General features: G+C 37.3%; 1 protein-coding gene across 19 annotated transcripts in view; it reads left to right on the top strand.

Annotated features, from left to right (window-relative positions):
* The window catches only part of ANK3 (ankyrin 3), a 488,871-nt gene that overhangs the window by 416,709 nt on the left and 46,952 nt on the right, over positions 1 to 25,210 (top strand). For 15 of the 19 annotated variants that reach the window (XM_080640919.1, XM_080640916.1, XM_080640924.1 and 12 more), the window contains 7 exons: positions 1,096 to 1,202; positions 6,620 to 6,844; positions 9,567 to 9,721; positions 21,501 to 21,712; positions 23,019 to 23,226; positions 24,168 to 24,264; positions 24,851 to 25,079. In XM_080640919.1, the coding sequence (XP_080497045.1) occupies positions 1,096 to 1,202; positions 6,620 to 6,844; positions 9,567 to 9,721; positions 21,501 to 21,712; positions 23,019 to 23,226; positions 24,168 to 24,264; positions 24,851 to 25,079 (1,233 nt within the window). Of the gene's footprint in view, positions 1 to 1,095; positions 1,203 to 6,619; positions 6,845 to 7,387; positions 7,487 to 9,566; positions 9,722 to 21,500; positions 21,713 to 23,018; positions 23,227 to 24,167; positions 24,265 to 24,850; positions 25,080 to 25,210 lie in introns of all 19 variants that reach the window. The other 4 variants (XM_080640926.1, XM_080640925.1, XM_080640914.1 and 1 more) reach the window with 1 other exon arrangement.

Genomic DNA, 25,210 nt, shown 5'->3' with positions numbered 1-25,210 from the left:
TAGTATCTGGGTGTGGTTTTTGTTTTATTTTATTTTTTTCCTGTTTTTGTTCATGTGCTCTTGGCCATGCCTGGCAGTTTTGTATTGCGTGCTGGACATGATGTGTGAAACAGATGCAGACACGGCACGCCCGATGCTTCTCTAGGCCTCCACAGAGGATTCACCCTCCCTCTGCTTGGCAAACAGTGGTGGCTGGTTATTTAATCCGATCAGGAGTCTGCTGAAATGAGGCTGGTCTGCAGCTCTGCTTAAGTGGAGACTGCCTCCGGCTTGTCCCTGGTCCCTTAGGGTCTTTATTAAAATTCTGGTGTGATTTTCAAGTCTCCTCCCCTAACAGGTCCCAAACTCTCAACCTATTTCTCATGAAATTGCCAAAAAGCTCCATGAGCCTTTTGGATTTTCTGGTTAGCTTGTTCTGCACAGCCCCAGAATTCCACCAATGTCCTAACAGAGAGCATGCTGGAGGCCTCCCAAATCTCTACCAAATTCCTTTGATTTTTCTATTCCCCAGCAACAGCTCCTGCAGGTACAAAAGCCCCAGTTCCGTCTGCACTGGTAATTGGAAATGCCCCCAATTTAAAATGGCAACGAAATGCCAGCGTGACTGTTGGAAACCTTCCCCTCTCCCAAGTCCAGCTCCTCCAATTCATGCCTCAGCTGTTCTCGGCTGCACTCAGACATGATTTCCATATTTATCTGACTTGGCGGCGGCAGCAGGCTACTCTGCCCCACTTGGAGACAGAAGTCGTCAAGACTGAATGTTTTGTTTTCTTTTTGAAATTTGGGAAAGAATTTTACAACTGTTGTAGGATTAATTTGAAGATGTGTTGAAGTGCTTAAAGCCATGGTTAGAATTATTCCTCGATTCCTCTTGCTATGCCAATTACTCAAGATGCTTTCTTAAAGGATTGAAGTAACCTCTATTTTCTAATTCTTGAAATGTCTGTGTAGACCAGTAGTGGAGTGTATATAAATTATTTATTTTGAATGTTAGACTGCCTGGACTGATAGAGACATACAGGTATATTTTGTAAGTGCAGAGAAAACCAATGTCTTGTGTGGGTTGTTGATACAATCTATAATTTCCTTTTTCAGCACCTAACATTCACAAGAGAATTTGATTCAGATTCTCTTAGACACTATAGCTGGGCTGCAGACACCTTGGACAATGTCAATCTTGTCTCAAGTCCTGTGCATTCTGGGTAAGTAACCTAAAAGGCACTTTTCTTTATCCTGTGAAGCTAGCATTGCATTTAATATTTGCAGTTATGAATTCATATTGACAAACTTCATTTGTATGAAATATTGATCTTCTATAGGACTTCATTAGTGAGTGTCTGTGGCATACTTATAAATCATTAGTGAATATTTTTAAGCAAATGTGTATATCTATTTTTATTAATAGAGAAGCACAGTGTTAGTAAGGAAATTCATTAAAGTTTTGATGCCTAAAATTTTCTTGGCTATGCTGGTACATTTCTAGGTCTTTAATTTTCCTTATCAATTAAAAAAATTAAATGTGTATATTCATATCTCTTAATTTTACTTTATTCAAATGAAGTTTTTTCCTAAATATCTGATCTGATTTTCCTTTCTAATAAAAAAAAATATATAGAAGTCTTTCTATTAATTTACCTCATTGTTTTGTTACCCACCTTGGGGTTCTTGGGTTCCTCAAGACTGAAATCAAGCAGAAACCCCAGAGACATTTCCAGACAGATTTTATTAAGCTTATGCTTGAGCACAAGGGAGGCAGCACAGAGGGAAGGAAGGGCCCTCTGCGGGGACCGGCCTCTGTTTGGCTGATTTTATAAGCTGGGGACAAAGTGGGCAGACTTTTTGAAAAAGGTGGGCTTGGGGAATTTTTCATTTCAGGGTTGAGGGGATTGCCTTTCCAGCTGCAATCTGTAACTGCATTTCCACCTGCTTGTGGGGGCAAGGTGGCAGACTGCTCATTACTGCCACCCTGGGAAGGCCCTCTAGAGTCAAAGCTTGATCCACTGCGCAGGTTGTTTAAGCAGGCCAGGGAGATTAAGTCAGCTGCCTCTTCGTTCTTGAGTACAGAGTGGAGGGTGGTGACATTTTTGTGGTCACCTTATCACAAAATCCATGCGACCATCTAGTTTCACCGTGGCTTCATGGCTACTTCGTATTTTCTGTCCCCTGCCTCACACCCCTGTGCTGTCTCAGTTTGACTAGCTTTGGCGCTTTGCTTCAAATGATAGGTGGATTTCACTCAAAAGTTTAGTTTTTAAATAAGCAGTAAACTTTGGTGTTCTTATATTTTTCTCCTATGATAATAGGCCTCTGATTTGACAAATGATTGGTTTTGTGTGATTTTCCTTTAAAAAGAAAATATAAACTTGAAACCTCTAGATCAAGTTTGGTCTCCTTCCGCATTCCTGAAATGAAGTTATAACTGTGTTAAATTACAATTAGAAAAGAGAAATGAGTTTTTAAAGGAATATAGAGAAATCCACTTTTTAAAAAATGAATGTGCCACGGTATGTCCATGAGAAGTACTGTGGTGAGAAGCACACCAAACAGGCCTCACTGCTGCCTCCCCCACCTCCCCACCCCCAACCCCGGCCAGCAAAATTTGAGGCTGGTGCTAAAAGCTGAACTGCTTCGACTGCTAAATTGATAATATATTTTTAGATAATTGGCTTCTTTACCTATAGGTCATCAAAACCTGGGGTAAGTGTTCTCGATATACACGGAATAGAAATATTGCATCCGATAGTGAAAATAGTTCAAGGTATTTTCACCTCTGAAATTGGCACGTAGGCCACACATTAGTTGTGATCCAGGACAAGAGCTGATTCATTTGGAATTAAGTAAATTAGCAGTCATTAACACTGTAGTGCCTTATGTGTTACATGAAGTGTTTGCTGCTGCTTTTAATTAAAATAAATTGTAATAGCTAACATTTACCTTGTGCTTTTCATGTACCTGGCATTGTGCTAAATGTTTTACATGTATTGTCTTATTTAGTATTTATTTGAGCTAAAAGGACACTGTGAGAGGTTTTACTCATTATCCCTGTTCTACAGATGAAAAGTCTGAGATTCAGAGTAATGCTGCAGGTTATTTACAGTATTTGATAGTATTTATAGTAGTCTTATGAGCTTATAGCTTAGAACACCACAATTCTGAAAAACAAAAGTGTCATGCCAATGGCAGTGATTTACATGAAAATGCTTTCTAAACTATAAACTACATGGTGGTCTTTGAGTCATTAACATTGTATTTAACTAAATTAGAAAAACCTTCAATTTAGTAATGATAATTACTAAACAGCTAACAATATTTATAAAATTTCTAGTAAATATATGTAAGTCTAAAACTGCAAAAACAATCAGAGTTGAGAAGGAAAATATAAAATACTTGGGATACATTTGGTGGGCAGACATGTTGAAGAGTTTTTGGAATCGAGCTTGGTGAATTGTCACCGTGTGACAAAGAACTTTATACCCTCTATGTGGGAAAGAAAAGTACTAGCGATTAATTTATCAAACTGAGAGGCTGAGGAAGCATAGGATAATAAAATCATAAATGAACTTTCGCATAATTTGGAGACAATGAACTTTTTGAATATGCAAATTATCTCTGCTCCTTGAATTTATTAAAGACAGACATATGCAGGAAAGCGGAAATAATGACAGCTACTATGGGCTCATTTGAAAAGAAAAATACAGACTCGGTATACGTATACTTGGAAATAGTTCATTAATGCTGGGTCTGTGGAGTAGCTTGTTTATGGCAAGTATTTTTCCAGGTGGTCCCACAAATGCCAAATGCTTTGGTGTCATGTTCTGATGGTTTTTATTTTTCTTTTGCTTATCATTGACATTTTCTGTTGCTTGCTTCTAATTATCTTACATTAATTTTTCCCATTTGCTTTCTAAATTGTTTTGCAGCTATTCTTCTCCACTTCCTCAGTATGATTCAAGGTGACAACTTGTCCTTTATGTGATCATTCTTTTTTGTAGTTTTAATTTATGTGAGTCCCCTCACCCACGCCCCGCAGTTAGATTGTGTCAATGTCTGTAGTGTATCAGCATTTGTCATCTCGCTGTTCCTAAAACTAGAAATATTCATGTGTTAATTTTAGGATCATTTGTAGAATTCCTGCTTTAATTTAAATAATAAAAGATACAACACACATGATTAAACATCACCTTTTAATTCGTTCCTGTACGTTATATTGCATGGAATTTTATTTTATACAGAATATGTAAGGAATGAATTTGGAAAACAAATCACTCTAGTTCATAAGGTTACTGAATAATAGAACCCATATCCTGCCCAACATGTACTCCCACCTTTCCCCCGTCGGTTGGCTCCATAAAGTTGGAAACCTTAGAACAATATACAGTGGGCCATGAGCTCCAGCTCTGCACTGGGTGCTATCAGAGCACAATGAGGCTCTTCCAATTTGTCATTAAAATCTCCTAAGCCATGTTTCTTTTTTCCATTTGGTTCTGATATTCTTTGTAGCTGGGATATTTTTATATTGACACTGATTACCTTCTTACATTACCTACAGACTACTTAGCTACAAATGCTATTATATATATATATATATATATATATATATATATATATATATATATATATATATATATATATCACCAAGTCTGGCCTAGGCAGTTTCTTAGCACGCTTAACAAAATAGTTTTGTTCGTTAGTTCGTTCAGCAAACGTGCCTTGTGTGTAGGAACTGGGCTCAGCTCTGCAGGTGGAGCAGTGAGCAAGGCAGACCTGATCTGAATGACTGTCTATATCCTTGAGACTCAGCTGCTTGTTGCCAAGGCATACATTGCCCTCTCAGTGTAAACACCCCAGTGTTTATTGTACTGATTCAACTGTATTTTCAAACCCAGAGTTCATATTGAATCATTTTTTCATCCATTCTCTTACTATGATTCTCAATTACAAGTTGGTTTTCACCGTTAACTGCTGGGAGAGATCAGATTTTGTCTGAGACTTCATTGCCACATTATCTTTGTTACTGACTAAAAGTGGTTGTTAAACATTTATAGGTGTAAGAAAATGTAGGCTCCCAGTGTAGGTTCGTGAGCTTTGCCTCATCTAGCACTGGAGACAGTTTGTGTGGACACTTGTATAAGTGAACACGTATCTTTTATTAGGAAGGAGTGTTTTTTTTTTTTTTGTTTTGTTTTTTTTTGAGGAGGTCCATCTTTTCCCCTCAAATGTCACAGTGGCCCCAGTCTCTCAAAGTAGGTATAATGTTATGAAAAACATAAATTAACCCAGAGGAAAATGGCTAAATCCAAAATGAGCAAAAGGCCATGAAGTTGATTCCACCCCACTGATGACCAGAAACGGTTCTGAAAATCGGATTGGCTAAAAAATGACCTCCATGTGTCTCTCTCCATGGGGATAGCAAGTCAGTTTGCTTTATTGAAGAGGTTACTGGTTAAGAGGTTAACTCTTTAGGAAAGGGTCCCCAGCTAGGACCTTCAGCCAGGGTCCTAAAATCTATATGCAGGATATTAGAACTGTTTTTAGATGAATAAGTGATAGAGGATTTTGATGGATGGGATAATTTTTTCCCTAAAATACTGTAGGTGCTCAAACAATTTTCTCATCATCCACATTTAATGCTGTTCCAGTACCAAGCACATTTTCACATGTGAACATGAGAGTGCGCAGATCCATGTTTCTGTTCACCTGTCTGCCTTGCACCCCTCCGTGTGTCAAGTTCAGCACTGTGGCCATGGTGGGAGAACTTGCGGGGGGGACTTCTTTTCCTGAGCACATGACAGGAATCACACATTGCAATGTGCTGTTTCCCTGATGTGACACAGTTAATTTCTTTACATTTTCATATTTTTCTCATTAGCTTTAATGTAGAGGTCAATGACAGAATTACATAGTTCAGAGATATTTTCTAAGAGGCCTAAGTTATGATATTTGTATTGCTGTACAAATACTCAAATGTAGGTTATTTTAAAGCCAGATTTATATTAAATAAAATAAAATCCCTCTCCATCAAAATTGCCTTAGTGAAACTAGTCATCTTCTGCTTTTAATATTATATTCTGCTTTGTGATAGTAAAAATTAGAGTGTTGGTCTGAGTAAATATACATTCATTTTTATGAATTGTACATGTTAAGACATACTGTGGAGTTTCATCTTACCTTTCAGGGCTAGAGATTCCATAATCAGCAAATGGCTAAAACTATTTGCAGTTAAAATGATTCTTGAGTATAGCTTAAAACACCCATAAGAGACCACATACAGTGGTTTTGTTTTTTTGTTTTCAAATGCATGACAGTCCTTTAGCCGGTTTCTATTCCTGTTTTGGAACCGTCACTGTTCCTTCCCTTTGAGCCATTGATGAAGTGGTTGGCTTCTCCCAGGGGGCCGTGTTCCACCAAAACTAAGTTGTCATGTCTCACTTTTTGCCCAGTTCACAACTTAAATGCATGTTTGATGTGACTCCACTGTATTTACTTCTGATTTATTTTTAAAGAGAGGGAATGATAGCTGCATTGTCTGTCACTTTAAACTTCAGCGTTTCATTTCAAAACCTACTCTGGAAGATGGTTTATTTCTGTCTTAATTTGGCCTCTGATCTTCTCCCTGCAGGTTTCTGGTGAGCTTCATGGTGGATGCGAGAGGCGGCTCCATGAGAGGAAGCCGTCACCACGGGATGAGAATCATCATCCCTCCACGCAAGTGCACGGCTCCCACCCGAATCACCTGCCGTTTGGTAAAGAGACATAAACTGGCCACCCCACCCCCCATGGTGGAAGGAGAGGGATTAGCCAGTAGGCTGGTAGAAATGGGTCCTGCAGGGGCCCAATTTTTAGGGTAAGTTATTGTGTCAATTTTAATCTTGGCCCTCATAACCACATCTTTGATTTTTCTTTACCCTTAACTTGAGAAGTTAGCTATTAAAACGGCTTAGTTGGACGGGGATTGAGGGTGCCTTTTGTGTAGTGTCAGAGGTCACAAAGCTGTGTAATTCTGTGAGCTCATAGGCTGATCCTCCCCTAACTCAGTTTGCTGGTCAAAGCTTTTACTAACCGAGAAGCATGTTCTCTGCTCAGTGAGTGCACGGAACGCCAACACCACCCTTAGGGCCAAGGCACCATACTTAGGGGGGATAAATGGATGCTGGAATGTTATCACCATGTTGAATACATGGCTACTTTGGGTACATGTTCTTTTATGAAGATCACTGCTAGGGGAAACAATCCGTTGTGATACGATATTTTACAAAAAGAAACACTAAATTGATTTCATGATCTGAGGTGGCACTTGGGTGCAAATCAGGCAGGCTCTGTCGTGACGGACAGTTTGTTCACGGTTTCCCCTTCTCGTTTCTCTTCCTGCTGCATGGATCTTATTCAGTAAACTGCATCTTCCCACCCATCCTCCCCCTGTAAATGAGGGCGAGAGCTTGGTTAGCCGAATCCTGCAGCTTGGGCCTCAAGGAACAAAATTTATTGGGTAGGCTCTTCATAGACAAGATACAGAATGTCTACAATTCTTTTTCCATTTTCAATTTTTTTCTGTCACACCCATAGTCTTATTCTTATCTTAAGTTCATTTTTATTTTTCAATTGTTAATGCTTTCAGTTGATGTGTGTCACTGAAAGGAAAAAAAATCATAGTGGCTTGACTTAATGTAGCAACGCTACCTATCTTGTGCTTTTCGAGCATGTGGAACTCACTGCGAGCATTCTGCTTTCATAATTCTTTGTGCTTCTGCAAGCCTTTCTTTAATTTGAAATGTTTTGATGGAATATGATAGCTTTTCAGATAGATGGACTCTTAATTTCAATCCAGTGTAGGAGAAGGTATTTACAGGCTTTAAATCAACACTTGCTATTAGTGGGAGATGTATGTGTGTATGTATATATATATATGTATGTGTGTGGAGTTACATTTCTTTTTAAGTTTGAGTAATTTTCATTGGCTTTGCGAAGGAAAAGTGATCAATAAGTAAACTGATTTTGAAAAATGTTGGGAATACGAGATATGGAAAGAAAACCAAATAGGCAGCAGTTAGAATATTCTCCTGTAGTTATCACATGTTTTGTTTTATTTTGTTTAGCTGATGTGTTGGTATGTGTCATTTGTTTGCTCGTCTGTTCGGTGTATGTGCCTTGGCAGTCTGCATGAAGAAACCTGTCATGAAAAGTTACGCTTGGCTTTCACCTGGTCAGAGATCCTTGTCATATCTTCTCTCCAGTGATGTTGAGTGTCAACACACACAGTCACATTCCCTAAATACTTACAGAGACAGTATCTGATACATTAACCTGCAAAGATTGTATATAGTTCTGAAAAAAATTAATATTTAATCATCAGCTGTGGTTAAAAATAAAAACGATGGTAAATAGAATTATTAACACTACTAGGGATAGTTGATTTTGCCTCTCCCTGTCAAAAGAAATAAAGGCATAAAAATTTTTTAAATCTTTAATTTGAATTAACTATACTTATTTTGCCAAAAGTATAATGATCATATTTGTCATCCCATTTTAAGTGAGTGCAAATAGTCATGTTTTTATTATGTTATTTGATTGTTACAACTACTGTCCCTTTTTATGTTCTAACTAACCTATGTAAACCTTTACCTGCTGTTACCACACATACATAAATACGTAGGTGAAGAGGTGAGGTTACATACAACCTCTGTAGGAGAATAATGATACTGTCTACTAAATTGTCATAAAAGAAAGCTGCACAATCCAACTACATAAATTGTATGTGATTGTGGTTTGCTTACTTCCATTCGTTTTTTTGTAGCATTTATCCCATTTTAAAATTTAACAAAATTATTCCTGTGCTTGATTGACTATCTTCAATTTGCAGCCATTCTCTTGCAAAGGACACTGTCAAAAATTAACAGATTATATGGCAATTTCAAACCAACACGTGCTTTTGCAGAAAATTTAAATATTCCTATGCAGGTTAAACTAGAGCTAGGAAATTAAGCTGCCCTCTACCATTTCACAAATTGAAAATCAGAGAAACTGTCTTAACTACATAGGCTGTAAAAGTCATAGAGAGGTATTGGAGGAGTGGGTTCTTACATTGATTATTTTCTTGCTAAGGGGGAAAAAAATCAGTAATCTTTAAAATAGGAAATTTACAGAATTGCTTTTTTAAATAAATGACTGTGTCCTTTTAAATCATTAGCATTTTTATAAATATAATAATATGCCTATTGTGGTTTTAAAAATGGACCAACTTTCTTTCTTATGGTCTATTTTTATAATCTTCAATTCCTTGAATCAAAATTTATTTTTGTATGGGTTAAATATCCCCCCCCCCCATTAAATCAAAAGCCTAATCTATAGTAGGCCCTCAAGAATTGTTCGTGAATGAATGAATGATGGCATGTTTTCAAGCTTCTAATATATTATTTAATTAGCAAATGATTCTGCAGCTTTGAAATCATTCCCAACCTTAGTGGCACCTCTGATTTTCCAATGAATCCTCTTAATGAAACTTTTTTTTTAAAGTATGATACTCTAAGTATATTTCATTTAATACCAAAATAATGTGGATTTTTTTCCAGCCCTGTCATAGTGGAAATACCTCACTTTGGGTCTATGAGAGGAAAAGAGAGGGAACTCATTGTTCTTCGAAGTGAAAATGGAGAAACATGGAAGGAGCACCAATTTGACAGTAAAAATGAAGATTTAACTGAATTACTTAATGGCATGGATGAAGGTAATTATGATGACTCCTTGTTTCTGTAAATCTCTGCAGGAAAAATATCAAAGGAATAACTAGACTAAAAGAAACATTCTGGACATTTGTATTTCAAGCTGGGAATGAGGTTCCTCAATATTTGTTGTGTTTTCTGTATGTAAGGCACGAAATTCCATTTAATGTAACAAACGTTTTTCCCCATAATACTAATGTACAAGTGACGGTTGTGATTCTTTCATCAAATACGCCAATCTTTCCAAAACCCAACCAAGTTTTCTAAGTCAAAGATGTATAAGGAGGGGGTGAGAAAATACTGGAAAGTATGCAAAGTATGCCGAGCATTTTTAAGAAAATACGTTCACATTTTATTTTTAGAATTATTACTTTCAGACTTTTTCTTCTATCTCAGTTTTCTCCCAGATTCTTTCAGTATTCTTCATGAATGTTTACTTTCTCTTGAGCTGTAATCCGTTTAAAAAATATATATATATTTCAGGCTAATTATTGGAGTCTTTGTTGCTGCAAGGTCTTACTCTTTGACCTGTAAGACTGACGTATAGCTGAGCATGTCACTTCCTCATAACACACCTCAGGCTGTCTGACCCTTAGAATCAAAGCCGTTTTTCTGAGGTGTGTAGACATTAAGAATGCACTTATTTTGAGAGTAGGTACTTGATGTAGTTTTATAGACCAAGGTCACCATAAAATAAAGCCAGTATTTATTTCATTCAGTCAGTATAAAAGTCATCCTAATCACTACAAATCCATCAGTTGTTTTAAATAGCTGCTTTACTGGAGATACTAGAGGCCCAGTGCATGAGAATTCATGCACTGGAGGGGGGTCCCTCAGCCCAGCCTGCCCCCTCTCACAGTCTAGGAGCCCTCAGGAGCAGGAGGAGACCCAGTGATCAGGGGAAGGTGACACCCCCATCACACCTCTCTGCTGCCACTGCCGGCAGCGCAAGCCTTGGCCAGTCCTGGTTACCTGAGCCTCGGGTGGCCCTGGATGGCTGTGCAGCCGCCATCTGAGGCTTGCCTGTGCCTCGGGCATCGGCTGGGCAGCTGCCATCCAAGGCTTGCCTGCGCCTCAGGCCAGCCCTGGGTGGCTGGGGGGCTGAGGGGACTGGGGGACTCTGGAGGTAGTCGCACAGAGCAGCTGGATCTGCCTGGGGGCGGGCCTGGCCATGCCACACGCCTGCCGCCCCGGTGGGGCTAAGGGGGCTATCGCCATCTTGTGGCTATGGGTGCAGCCATCTTTGAGGGCATGATGGTCAATTAGCATATTCCCTCTTTATTAGATAGGATAACTCACATACCATAAAATTGACTCTCTGAGGGTTTAATTCACTTATTTCTGGAATGCTTCCCGAAAAGTCACTCCTGGTTTCAAAGTGTGGACAGAGGGGCTCCACAGATTCCATGGGCAGGTTCTTTGATCCCTATGAGCCTTTGTTACTTCTGTAATATGGAGATTACCCTCCTTGCATTATACATAGGATTGTTGTTAAGAAAAAATAATTATGTGAAGACTAATGAAATACAGTCCCTGTCACATAGTAAGCCCTTGATAAATATCAGTGGTTGTCACTATTATTCTATAGACTAAAAAGTTGTCATGCCAAAGGTTTTGCATAAGATAGTTAATTACAGCCAACCAGGAATTTCAGGTGTCTTTACAGCAAGGTAGGAGGAAACCAATGATTGTTGAGTGTCTGGCATTCATGAGGCACTGATAAACGCCTGCATATATGAAAATCTTAAATGAAAGCATAGTACTGCAAAGTGGGAAGTTTTAATCCCACTTCAGAGGTAAAGGAGCTAAAGTATAGACATGTCAAGTAACAGGTACGGTTACCCCAACTAAGTAGCCTCACCAGGGTTGAAATCTAGTCCTGCCAGTTTTCAAAGACATTTAACTATACCCCCCTTATTTCAGAAATGTGTGTCTTGTGGAGAAGAAAATAAACCTAAAGGGGAAAATTCCTACAAACCTGTAGATTTAAAGGTCCAGAGGGATAGTCATTTCAAATATTATATATTTAATGAGCATACATTAAATGTCTCTTCATAATACTGATATTTATATCACCATCTCCAACTTCAGATAATATCTGATGGATAGGAACATGCAATGGTAATTAAGATTTTTAATTTTTATTATCTTATTTCAAAGCATGAAAAATAGTCATTCTCTTAGAAGGACATTTATAAAAATATATAATCAAGAGTTTTTATTTTTTTTTAAATATATTTTATTGATTTTTTACAGAGAGGAAGGAAGAGGGATGGATAGTCAGAAACACTGATGAGAGAGAAACATCGATCAGCTGCCTCCTGCACACATCCTACTGGGGATGTGCCCGCAACCAAGTTACATGCCCTTGACCGGAATCGAACCTGGGACCTTTCAGTCCGCAGGCTGACGCTCTATCCACTGAGCCAAACCGGTTTTGGCTATAATCAAGAGTTTTTAAAAGAATAAATACTAAGAGAATGAATTGAATTAGCATTTTAAAAATAAAAATAATACAGATAATTCAGAATAAAAATATGAGAGAATAAGGGAAATGGGTTTTCCATAGAGGATAGTTTGTTTTTGTTTTAAGGGAAATAAAATATAAAAATATTTTCATATATACAGTATTTCTTACATGCTAATGTAGATTACTAATCTTTAAAATGTAGCATCCACTATACAGAATTTTCTCCTTTTTAATGGCTAGTGACCGTGATACTGTGAGCTCCTGAGAGCAGGGTACATGTCTTAGTCACCTTTGAGTCACTAGTGTCAGGCACAGAGCTGCTTTAGACTAACTCATCCAGTCCCGATGAGTGAGCAGAATGAGAAACCGCAATATTATAAGATGTAGCTTTATGGAGGAAAGTTCTCATTAGTTCATTTCCTCTACCCCAAACTTTGTTAGTGTTCATCTCCAGGAGAAAAACAGTTAAAGAGGAGCATTTACTTTGAGGAAAGTACTGGAGAGTAACTATATTCTAGCAGGAATATTGAATATTCTAAGACAGTGCTGTCCAATAGAACTTTCTACGGTGATGGAAATATATACACTGTGCTTTCCATCAGCCATCACTAGTCACAGGTGACTCTTGAATACTCATCATGTGGCTAGAGCAACTGAGGAAGGGAAGTTTTAATTTTGTTTAATTTTAAGTAATTTTAAATAGCCATTTGTGGCCACTGGCTATCTCATTGGACACTGAAGTTCTAGCAAAAACCACTGAATATTCTAATAATATAGTCTTCATTTTTTAGTGTAAATGGTAGTATCTCCTATCAGGCAGAAATAGAATTTTTTAAAAATTATATGGAATGGACTTCCATAACTTCATGCTGACATGACTTTATTTTGTTTTTAATAAACCAATTTTCAAATAGGAGTGAGTCATGTCTTTGCCTAGACCAGTGGTCGGCAAACTCATTAGTCAAAAGAGCCAAATATCAACAGTACAACGATTGAAATTTCTTTTGAGAACCAAATTTTTTAAACTTAAACTTTTTCTAACGCCACTTCAAAATAGACTTGCCCAGGCCATGGTATTTTGTGGAAGAGCCACACTCAAGGGGCCAAAGAGACGCATGTGGCTCGCGAGCCGCAGTTTGCCGACCACGGGCCTAGACAAATGATTCACCATAATAAGGTGTTTTAAAGAAGTGAAGATAGAGCCCTCTGTCCTGAATTCTGTGTGTTATCTTGGAAATAGTAGATAGAGTTTCTATACTACATTTTTAAAGACCAGATAAACTTGGGTTCCATTTTAGACAATTAAAAGGAAATGTAAATACTTTCAGGTTTAAAAATCAAGCACTGGAGAGCAAGAACAGCAAAAATGAGGACTGAATGTTCAAGGCACAGTGGTTTTCTTCATGAATTGAATTTTAAAATAATAATTATGAAGGTCCACTACACACCTTTCATAACTGAACCTCCATTATTCAGATTTCATACCAAGCTCAAGCCCCACTTACTGCCATTCTTCTTCTGTTCCCAAAGTTACTTCCTTTTTATTGGAACACCCCCCACCCCTGTGAAAAAGGACAGGCAGAAAGAAAAATGAGTCTAGCTCTAAAAGCATAAAAAGCAACCCTTCTTTTTCCTTCCAGGTCCAACTAGTCAAAGTCTTCTCAGGAGGAGAAGTATAAGCATAGTGTGGGAGGTTTCATGTTACCTCCACTCTTTCTCCTCTGTCCCCCTCCCTTTTTTGTTCTTGAGTAGCTGTTAATTACCAGGATACAAATAGTAAATAAAATAAACCAATAAACCAGTGAACAAATCACTCAAGACTTTATTAAAGAAAAATAAATCATCCTACTATTATTTTATTTAACCTATTAATTTCCCCAGTTTGTAACAATTAAGCCTTTTCTGTCACCTATGGCAAGTGATCCTTGAGAATACCTGTCATTATAAGTATCTTCTTTTTAACTCTTTTTCATAAATGAATTCTATATGCTCCTTTGTAACTCATCTATATACTACGTTTATAACCAGTCCCATTGCACCCTCATCTCTGAAAATCTTGAAACCCAAGTATTTAAAAATCATATTAGCCAATCTTTAGATCATTGATTAGATTATGTTTCTATAGTATTTTTTAAAACTTGAAAAAAAAATTCTATGTGCACAATGAAATGTAGTGGTTAGAATAACTCCAGGGAAAGACAAGTTCAAGTTGGAGGATAATTTGCCCAGAGTAATGTGGTTGTTAGGCGCGTAACCTATGGACGTCAGAATTGACATCCTGGCTCCGCCCTTTACGAGGTGGATGACCGTCTCTCTAAAGTTTAAATGTATAAAGCGAGGATACCCCATAGGAACTAATGGGGAACAGATGAGCTAATTTATGCAAAGTTCTTAGCATGATGTCTGATACATGAGAAGCACTCCATCGATGTTTGTCATAGTCACGGCTGCCTGTACAGGTGTGCAGAAGAGCAAGGGGAGGCTGAAATCTTGCCTCTTCCACTTGCCAAGCCATGTGCTCTGATGCTGGCCTACAGGCCAAAGGGGCACTCTTATCTAATTTTCTCAAAGCCACTGTCTAGTTGCCAAGCCATATAGCTGCAGGGCTATGTCCCTCCCAAGAGGGCACCCTTTCTAAATCACACAGACACCCCTAGGGCCAGTGGAAGTCCTGGTCACAGTTGGTGATGACACTCGTCCCATCACTACCACCCACTCAGGAAATAGCAAATAAATAGGTGGAGACTTCCGAAATCCGGACTTCTGACTCAACTCGAGTTCTTTTCCTACATTACTCCTTTGCCTCTGTATGTTTTCAAATGAAGGATGCCTAGGAAACTACTTTGTGGGAAACAAAAATGCTACCTAAAGGTCAGCTGCTATGTAAATTTTCCATTACCAAGCAAGTAACGCTCTCAGTTCATGTATGACTCAAAAGGATATTGTCGTTGCAAACTAAGGTGCCAGCCTCTGAGACAAGAGCATCAGTGGTTATGCTAATGCAGGGGGTGTGTCGGCAAGGCTCTATTCTAGTAAGAGGCTAGAATGACACAGGACAGTTGGCCTGGGTGTGAAGAGCCTGCTGTTACCACCAAGGTATCATGTGGCAGGAGCAACTTTCGTCTTTGGCAGCAGACACAGATCTTGTTCTAGCACTTGTCAACTCGTGTTTTCTCAACAGAGAAAAAGATACCGCAAAACAGAAAATATTCATTCTGCTTCCCAAAAACACTCTTTACGGTGTACCAGATCAAATCCACTTCATAAGTTTAATTAAAACCTTACTTTAATTAAACTCACATGTTTAAAATTGTGCCTCCAAAGCCAGACCCAAGGGATGCTTTGTAGTTTACAGTTATGCTGGACCTGGGAGTATTTGATTGGTGGAAGAATTCGTCCTCCTTAGAGATCTTAACTTAAAAATGGATGAGACACACTGAGTCCTGCACTGTCCAACACAGTAGCCACTAGCTGCATGTGGTTATAGAGCACTTGAAATGGGGCTTGGACAAATTGAGATATGGATGCTATGAATGTAAAATACATGATATACAAAGATTTAGTACACCTCCAAAAGTAGATCTACTGAGTGTCCAAAAAAATGTATACACACACGTTGAATAATTATAAAGGCAGTGTTTATTAAAATACATTTCATTTTCAAAATTGAGCTATCAGCTGTGACAGTGTGTATACATTTTTTTTGGGGGGGCAGCCTGTATATCTCATTAAAAATGTTTATGTTGGTTACATGCTGAAATGGTAATATTTTGGAAATACTGGCCTAAATATAACATTGTTAAAATTAATTTCACCTGTACCTGTTTACTGTTAAGTGTTTCTATAAGGACATTTAGATATTTACATATGTGGCTTGCATTATATTTCTTTTACACAGCACTGCTCTGGACAGTGTGTAGACTTTGTTTCACATTACCATTAGGTTTTAAAATCAAAACCATTGCTACCTAAGTATCACAAGAATGCTTTGAGGATGTATGAATTATGCTATGATTTTAAAATCTCAGTCACTGTATTGGAACAAAATGTTCCTAAACTTCTCCAACAGTGTTATAATGCTAGGAAAATATTTTCTCACTTGTTGTGATTGCTTAAGTTTCAGATGAGAGCAAATGAGATTTTAAGATACTAATTTCAGATTTAATAAATTATATTATTGGGATTGGAGTCAGGAAAGGAAAATTGATACTTATAATGCTATGTAACAGAAAATAAATTTTCTGTGACTTATTATCTAACTATATCGACAATATTTTAGAAACAGACTTATCAGTTAAAAATTGCAACTTTGCTTCAATTGAACTTACTTGTTTTTAATTTATCAGCCATGAGACAAATAGTGATCTTTAAGTGTCAAGTTAGATGGTAGAAGCAGTTGAGCAATGACAGGTGACATCTGTAGCTTTATGTTGTACACAGCACCATCTATTGGAGAGATCTTTCAACAATCTTGAAACATTCTGGAGAAAAAGTAAAAATTGAGCTTAAATCAAGATTGTGGTAAGAGTGCAAAAAAAAAAAAAGCATACTAAAAACTATTAAACCATAACATAATATGAACTTGCTTTCCCATTGCTCCCTCACTTCTCCTTTTCCAGAAAGTCTTCCCTAAACCCCAGACTGAGTTAGATCCACCTGGTAATACACAGCACCTGGCCTGTCTTCTGTAACAAGGAGTTTTGAACTTTGCTATCTTCCTTGGTGGATGGTAAAGTCCATGAGGGCAGGACTGGCTCTGACGTGTGGACAGCCTTTTGCTCAGTGCAGATAACAGCTCTTGGCACAGTGTGGTCACTTCATCATACTTCGTTGAATGAGTGGAAAAATTATTTGTCTCCAGACGTATGCCCCCACTTTTGGTGATAGTAATTCTGAGACCCAGACCCAAGAAAAAAGCAACTACTTAAAGGAAGGGGTGTCACAACCAAAGGGGGAGAGGAGGTCTAGGAGATAGAGGAAGCGCACAATTAGTTTTCTAATTTTAAGGTAAATGATTGTCAGAAATTTATATGGATTGCTAAAACGGGAGAGAAAAGCAAACAAGTATATCATTTTTTTCACACATTCTGCGTCATTAGCACTTCATGCATGTGCACATATGAATAACAAAGAAGGTCCCACCTTGGGTAAAGATGCAAAATAATGCTGATCCAGACAGACTTGAAGCAGATAGCAGAATTGAATAAGAATGAGTTAAACTACTGAAAGTGCTGTATGAGACCTCTCTATACTGTCCTTGCAACTTTCCATGAATCTCTAATTACTTTAAAAGTTGAAAAAAATTGAAAAGATTCCTATCATCTTTACTTTGAGGAAGAAGGGTCAAATTATATCTTGAGTTATTGTTTTTTCCCCTGTAACATCTTGGGTGGGCTTGGTACAAAAGTTGCATTATTCAGATGGAGCCAAATTTTAATTCCATAGAAATGTCTGTAATTTTTTTGAAATATTTCATTGAATTTATTACAAGTTCCATATATTCTGTAGCTTGAGTTGACTATTATAGATTTATCTTTTATTTCCTTCATTTCCCTCAATTTCTCTGATATTTCGTTTTCTGTAATTGGTGAAAATATTTTTAAAAAATGGAATGAAATGAAAATGATAGCAATTCAGATGTATCCACTGTAGACATGCAAAACTAGTTAGCGTGCCCTTTCTCATTCTAACCTTCTAAGTTTCATTTTTTCCCCTGCCCTTCAATATCAGATATTCCATTCTTACAGGAGCAAACTGAGGAGAGCATACACTTAATCTGAAATTATCGAGACATTTAATCATATGCATGTAAGAGTAAGGCAAAATTGATCGGATGGTAATTCAAAAGCTTTAAGACTAACTCATTTAGTGGGAACATGAATTCCATTCTGTCATTTATGCTTCAGTGTATTATGATCTCCATAACTGTTCATATTTGAAAAGCATTTTATAATCCTTACTGCTCTGTTCTAAAATCTCAGTTGCAGAGAATACTGTCCCACCTTTTACAAATATGGAAACTAAATGAGTTACAAGGTGCTTAAGAAATTTATCATTAATCAGTGAGGCAAGAAAGCTGTAGAACATTGGCTTCTATGTGTTGTGTGGCAGAAAGTGCCACAGTAATAAGTAAAGTCTTTCTGCTCATAGCGTGGGCCAATAACAAAGCATGTCACCTTTTGGACCAGGGTGTTTGCAAATCTACCCATTATTCATCCATCCATTTATCAACATGTCTATCTGACTTCACGCCTCCTCCCCAACCCTGTTTCTAGACCTAGTCTAATTTCAGCTCTAAAGCAGACCAGCAAAGTCAACTTGGGCAAGTCACTAAACCTTTTGAAAGTCAGACACCTACTCTACCATATGCTATATGTAGGTTAATTAGTAGCTGACCTGCCACAAAGTAGACATTCAGTATATGTAAATTTTAGCCTTCCTCCTGGCCAAAACTACCTATTTCAGAACTCACCTCTGTCTTTTCCCTTTAATCTTTTTTTTGGGGGGAGGGTGGGGGGAGAGGTGTGAAAACTTTACTAGTAACAGATTAAAAAGAGGAAGGAGGATCCTTTCATATTCTGTGGCATTATGAATCACCCTAAAAGGTAGAAGCTCTGAATATTTATACCCCTTTATCCTTTAATTCTATAGCTTTGGGGTGGTTTATTATATCTTTTTTAAAAAAAAAAATTAAAAGTAATGGGTATTTATTACTGTCCTATAAGCTCTTCTCGTATTGAACCAACCTTGAGTTTTTTATAGGATCTTGTTGTCATGTTTTTAATCTTCGAGTTCTGAATTTGCAAGGAGAGGTGCAGGGTGAGAGTCTACAAGACCTTGCTTCCCAAATGTGTCAGTCAAGTCATAGTCACCGGGATTGAATGTTAAAAGCAGATTTTCGGGTTCCACCTCTGGCCGACCAAGTCACAGTCTCCACAAGAGAAGCCTAGGGATCTGTGCTTTTAATATGTAACCCGGGTGTTGCTTATGATCTGGCCATTGGGGGTACACTGCACTCGGAGCTGGCTTCTCTGGGGTATGAATGTGATACAGGCATCACAATTGTGCTGTAGATAATTGTGTTGGGTCTATATCTGCATGTAAAGGGTGGGAGCAAATCAAAGATTCTTGGTAATTCCTACTTCTGGCGTAAGTAATAGAGCATTTAAAATCTGAATGGAAAGAACATTGATGTTCCGTTTTCACATGATCAGACTTTATTACTATTTGCCTGTTGCCTGGAAATCTGACTTTTCTGATAATAGGAGTCCCCCTTATCCATGGTTTCACTTTGCACAGTATCAGCTACCTGTGGTCAACTGCAATCCTAAAATATTAAATGGGAAATTCCAGATATAAACAGTTCATAAGTTTTGAAGTGTATGCCATTCTGTGTAGTGTGATGAAATCTGACCCTGTCCCACCATGGATGTGAATCATCCCTTTGTCCAGGGCATCCAAACTGTCCACCCGTTAGTCACTTAGAGACCACATTCACATAAGTTTTATTACAGTATGTTGTTAATTGTTCTACTTTATTATTAGTTATTATTGTTAATCTCTTATTGTGCCTGATTTATAAATTAAGCTTTATCATAGGTATGTATGAATAGGAAAAGGGTCTTGAAACATATCCCCCACAGATAGAGGGGGACTATAGTATACCTTTTTATATTGTATCACAGAATTTTTAGAAGTTTTATATTCTCCATTTGGGTAAACATCCATTAAGTAAACTAATTTCTGAGTTACAAACACATGGACATAGATTTTATTGTGTTTTTGAAAAACAGGAAGACTAGAGCCACTTTTTCCACATAATGATATTTTAATTAAAAAAAAACTACTAAAATAATAATAACCAGTCTCCACTACAACATCTATTTTAGAGCAAGATTTTAAAGAATTAATCCAGATGTTTGGTATGAAAAATGTGAGTCTCATTAATTTCCAATTGATTTCTCTGTTCCATGGATATGAATTGAACACTTACAATGTGCCAGGCCTCAATATCAAACATCATCTAATTTAATATAATTTAACTGAGTGTCAGAGCTTTTTCATTCCCTCTTGGCAACTGTTAGCCAGCTGGGTCTTTAATTGCCTGATATCAAACTTTTAGCTAAGGTCATTTCACTATTGTGTTTCACTTTCCTTTTTTTAAAGCAAGAAATAGAGAAAAAAAATGTACTTGCTTTGAATTTACTTTAAAACATTAATAGTCTGTTATTTGTATATATTGTTATATTAATACTAGCATGATAGAATTATTACCCATGTAATACTGCATGTGTATACATTCATTACAATATGTATTATAATTTTCCTCTTTTTTTTCCCCTTCCCTAATTTTTACATAAATTATATGAATCTATACATTGACATGTAAAGATGTGATTAGTCAGGTTTTATATTTTTTGTGACTGTAATATGCCTTGGAGAAAGAAGTACATATTACAACATATATGTCCACCTCATATACTGACTTTTGAAAGAACATGCCTATGGCTGGGTGGAATGGACTGGCGTAAGGAGATACATGTGGTAGGAAGGTGGCTAGGAGATGGTCTCAGTAATTAGGCAAAAGCCTGAACATGGGGGTGACAGGATAGAAAGCCATTTCCGAAACACGAAGAACCAACTGGACTTTGACCTTTAGATGTGAAGTACAGAGGAAAGTGAGTCAAAGCTATTAGACTAGAGGACTGAACAGATAATAAACCCTTTCTGGGAGTTAGGACTGCAGGGGAAGAAGGAGGGTTGGAGGTGGAAAGAAAGAGATGTGTTCATGTGTGGCTGGTTGAGTTTGATGTGGGAGGACCATTGGTGGTGATGTTACTAATCATTTGGGTAATTTAAAAATATTTTCAAGAGGTTTTCAAATAAAATTCTAGAGCCTTTCAGACATACTTACGTCCTTATTCATTTTCTTATGGGGCCTTACTTTTTCTGACTCATTCTTACTTTTGGCAACTTGAGGGGAAAATTATGTATAAATAATCACAGAATCAACTGTCCCTTTTTGAAGAGTAGAAGTTTGTCCATATATGGTAAAATGCCTATTTTTGAAGATTTGTTCTTCTTCAGTAGAAATACTTTTGAAGTACTGTATGTGAATATTTTTATAATAGTTTTGCAAAGCTTATTATAATTTTAGGATAACTGTAGTTTTCTCTTTATCATTAAAAAAACCCCTCTAAATAGGTTACTACATATAAGTAATTTTAACTATCAAAATTACACATCAGTTTGCCTCAAGGTATTGTGGAAGCAGGCTTATTCTCATGGCTTTCTTCATTTGTTTGTCCTTTCAGAACTTGATAGTCCCGAAGAGTTAGGGAAAAAGCGAATCTGCAGGATTATCACGAAGGATTTCCCCCAGTATTTTGCAGTAGTTTCACGGATTAAGCAGGAAAGCAACCAGATTGGTCCTGAAGGTGGAATTCTGAGCAGCACCACTGTGCCCCTGGTCCAGGCTTCTTTCCCTGAGGGCGCTTTGACCAAAAGAATCCGAGTGGGCCTCCAGGTAACGTTCACACGAGGTTCTCCTCCTGGGAACATGTAGAGGGCAGGGAGCATGTGCCATTCTGGGAACAACTGTCGTAACGCTCATTGGATTCCCTCTCATATTGCTGATGAAAGCATGAGGCCATTTGGGAGAATCATTAACCCATTTCAAATGAAAAGCATTAATTAAAAATTAGCTTAGTGGCTTATGAAATAAGATACATATTTTAGGGTTTTTCCGTATAAAAGTATCACCTGGTTTCTGATGAGAGATGGCTTTTTTTAACCATAGGTTATTGGTCTCTGTATGTGGAGCAACAGAAGCACCAAAGGGCACATGTACCATTAAAGAAACAACCCATATTTGACTTGGTTTATAACATGCCACATCATAAAAATCAGCAGTAGTGAAACTTGCAAGCTTTCAAATTTTGGTTTAAGTAAAATCCTAAATGCTAGGCTTTATCCAAACCAGATGGAACTTGTTTGGGTTTAGAAAGCTGACTGGAAATCTTGGCAACGGTGGTCTTTATACATTTCGGTTAGACGGAACCAGTACTTAACCAGTGCTGACGAAGGAAGATAGCCTGAAATAACTTAATTTGTGTTGTTAATTAATAGAGTATTTAAAATATTTAACTGACAGTTGCCTCTCATGCCCAAGGAGTTGGATTTTTAGAGCTGAGCACTCTAAGACCTGGGAAGGCCTTCAGTAAACACCTAGCTAAAGAGACCACCTTACATTCCACTGGCATGAAGTGCCCTTCAGCTCTCTCCCATATAAATATTCAGTAGCAAAGAAACTGAAAGGAAGAACTTCAGTTTGGAAGACTAGATTTGAAATCCTTTGAAATCATGAATTTTTTCCTTTTTGTTACAACCCTGAAAATCCTCAATTTTTGCATGGGTGCAAGTTGCCTTTGTAATGTTTTACTGAATGTCCTGCATAGGTTTTAAATATATTGGACACAGTATTTGTTGTCTATTAGTTTAGATTAGACTAGGATGCTTCTCTGCTGTAAGACTGGATTCCCTCTCTGTCACACAAGCCCACGCTGTCTATTACATTGGGGAAACATTCAGGCTGACTGGTTCCTGCTACAGTGTTGGGTTACTTGGGGTTTGTTTTGTTTGTTTGTTTGTTGTTTTACACCTTCTTGAAATAATGCGAATGGATGAAGAAAAAGACATTTATTGGTTGTGTGTTTTTGGTTATTTCCTCCTCACTTAAAAAGTCAACTTTCAAAAAAAAAAAAAAAAGTCAGCTTTCCAATGAGATTTTTAAAAATGGCCACCTTCACTTAAGGTTCTTTTTCTGACTCTAGGCTCAGCCAGTTCCAGATGAAATTGTGAAAAAGATCCTTGGAAACAAAGCAACATTTAGCCCAATTGTCACTGTGGAACCAAGAAGAAGGAAATTCCATAAACCGATCACAATGACCATTCCGGTGCCCCCGCCCTCGGGAGAAGGCGTATCCAACGGGTACAAGGGGGACGCCACACCCAATCTGCGCCTTCTCTGTAGCATTACAGGTTTGGTCATGTTGTTGCTGTACTTGCTGTTGATGCTAGCATTTGCAGTGATTCTGTAAGACAACATAAAGCCTTTGAAATATCCATGCCAACATTATAAGAGAAAAAAAAAAAGAATAAAACATTTTTACTTGTCCATCACCTCATTTCTATTATCCCTCTAATAATTTCTTTAAAATGATATCATTTAAAATTAACATTTTTCCTACTACTAAATTTAATAACAATAGCGCCCTCTTAAGGTGATTGAAATATTATTGCACCTGCTGGGGCATCTAAGTGATCTCTTGGTGACCTAGACAGAGGTGGTGGACCTAGCAACACCCTTTTGACGACAGGATTGAAGGACTTCGGGAGTACATGTTTTATGAGACGAACCTGGAATCCAGAGCTCAATTCCTCATTTGATCAACCTAATGGGATTTTTAACTGAAAATCCCAAGATTAAGATAGACTGGGTTTTTCTGTTTGTTTTGTTTTTAAGAATAATTTTGATGGCTGATTCACCCTTTGTCCCTGGTAAATTAAATGATTCAGCTAGTACAAATAAGTTGCTTCTTAACTTTCTTGATGGTTACTGCCTTTTTAAACATTAAAAATAAAATAGATTGTCTATCTGAAACAATAAATCTTGGTACTTACAAATTACACTTTTAAAATCCACTTATAGATTGGTTACGCCAATTTCAAGCCACTCATTAATACCCAAACAGAAAAATAATTTTTTTAAAAAAGGATAATATCTTACAAGGAGGTCACAATAAGCCTGCAAATGTATAAAAGGAGAGTCAAGAGGAAAACCACCTTTAGTAAATGTCATTAATTGAAAGTGTTGATGTTTTGCAAGCTACTGGCAAACCGGGAAGAACAGGATAATGATGCAAATGTTACAAGGAGCATGTCTCTTAATAAAGTCGCCATATCTGCTGCTGTTCTCTTAGGGGGCACCTCACCGGCTCAGTGGGAAGACATCACAGGAACTACTCCTTTGACATTTATAAAGGATTGTGTCTCTTTCACAACCAATGTTTCAGCCAGGTATGGAAATAAAGGATTCCAAAAAGCAATAAGGAATTAGTTTTATTAGCTTTTGGAAAGTAAAAAATTGTTGTGCTCAATGCCAGTAAGGTTATTTTTTACCGTTTTGATAGTGAAGTCAGATCTAAATTAGAAATTTAAAATTCACTGTGATAAGTCCAGTTTTCGTAGGAAGCTATAAGGTGCTAGACTGGATTCTTCTAGTAAAATTTCTTAGCAACTTTAATTTTTAAATACTGATAGGAGTTTTCTCTCATAAAATTCATGCTCCTTCCAATTGTAAAGTTATAGATTAAAAACTCTTAAAACAGGAGTAGAAAGGAAGTCTTCCCATGTATGGGTATGTGTTAGAGAGAAATAAGAATTTTATGGGAAAGAAAGAGAATCTTACCATTTTCTCTGTTTCATAAGCAACAAACATCCTGCTGTTTGTTTAGATGAACAAGTCAATGTTTTAATTTAGATCCCTTTATACTCTGATTTTTTTAATGGTGAATTTTTTTTTTTTTTAAGATTTGGCGTTTAAGTCACTTCATTTCCATACTTACATTCTGTTTTGTTTTGTTTTGGCTTTGTTTTTTATCAGATTTTGGCTTGCAGATTGCCATCAAGTTTTAGAAACTGTGGGGTTAGCCACGCAACTGTACAGAGAATTAATATGTGTTCCATATATGGCCAAGTTTGTTGTTTTTGCCAAAATGAATGATCCTGTAGAATCCTCCCTGCGGTGTTTCTGCATGACAGATGACAAAGTGGACAAAACTTTAGAACAGCAAGAGAATTTTGAGGAAGTTGCAAGAAGCAAAGATATTGAGGTACCTTGTTCAGAACAAGTTCATTCAATTATATCCCCCAGATACGAAGTTTTATTTTGAGACCGTAATAGCGCTCACTATAAATATCAAGTATATTATTGATTTTAGTTTTTGTTTTAAAAATACAATAT

Source organism: Plecotus auritus, assembly GCF_963455305.1.
Source record: "Plecotus auritus genome assembly, chromosome: 9".
NCBI lineage: Eukaryota > Metazoa > Chordata > Mammalia > Chiroptera > Vespertilionidae > Plecotus > Plecotus auritus.
Note: the sequence above shows the minus strand (reverse complement) of the source record. Positions and strands in the feature narration are given on the sequence as shown.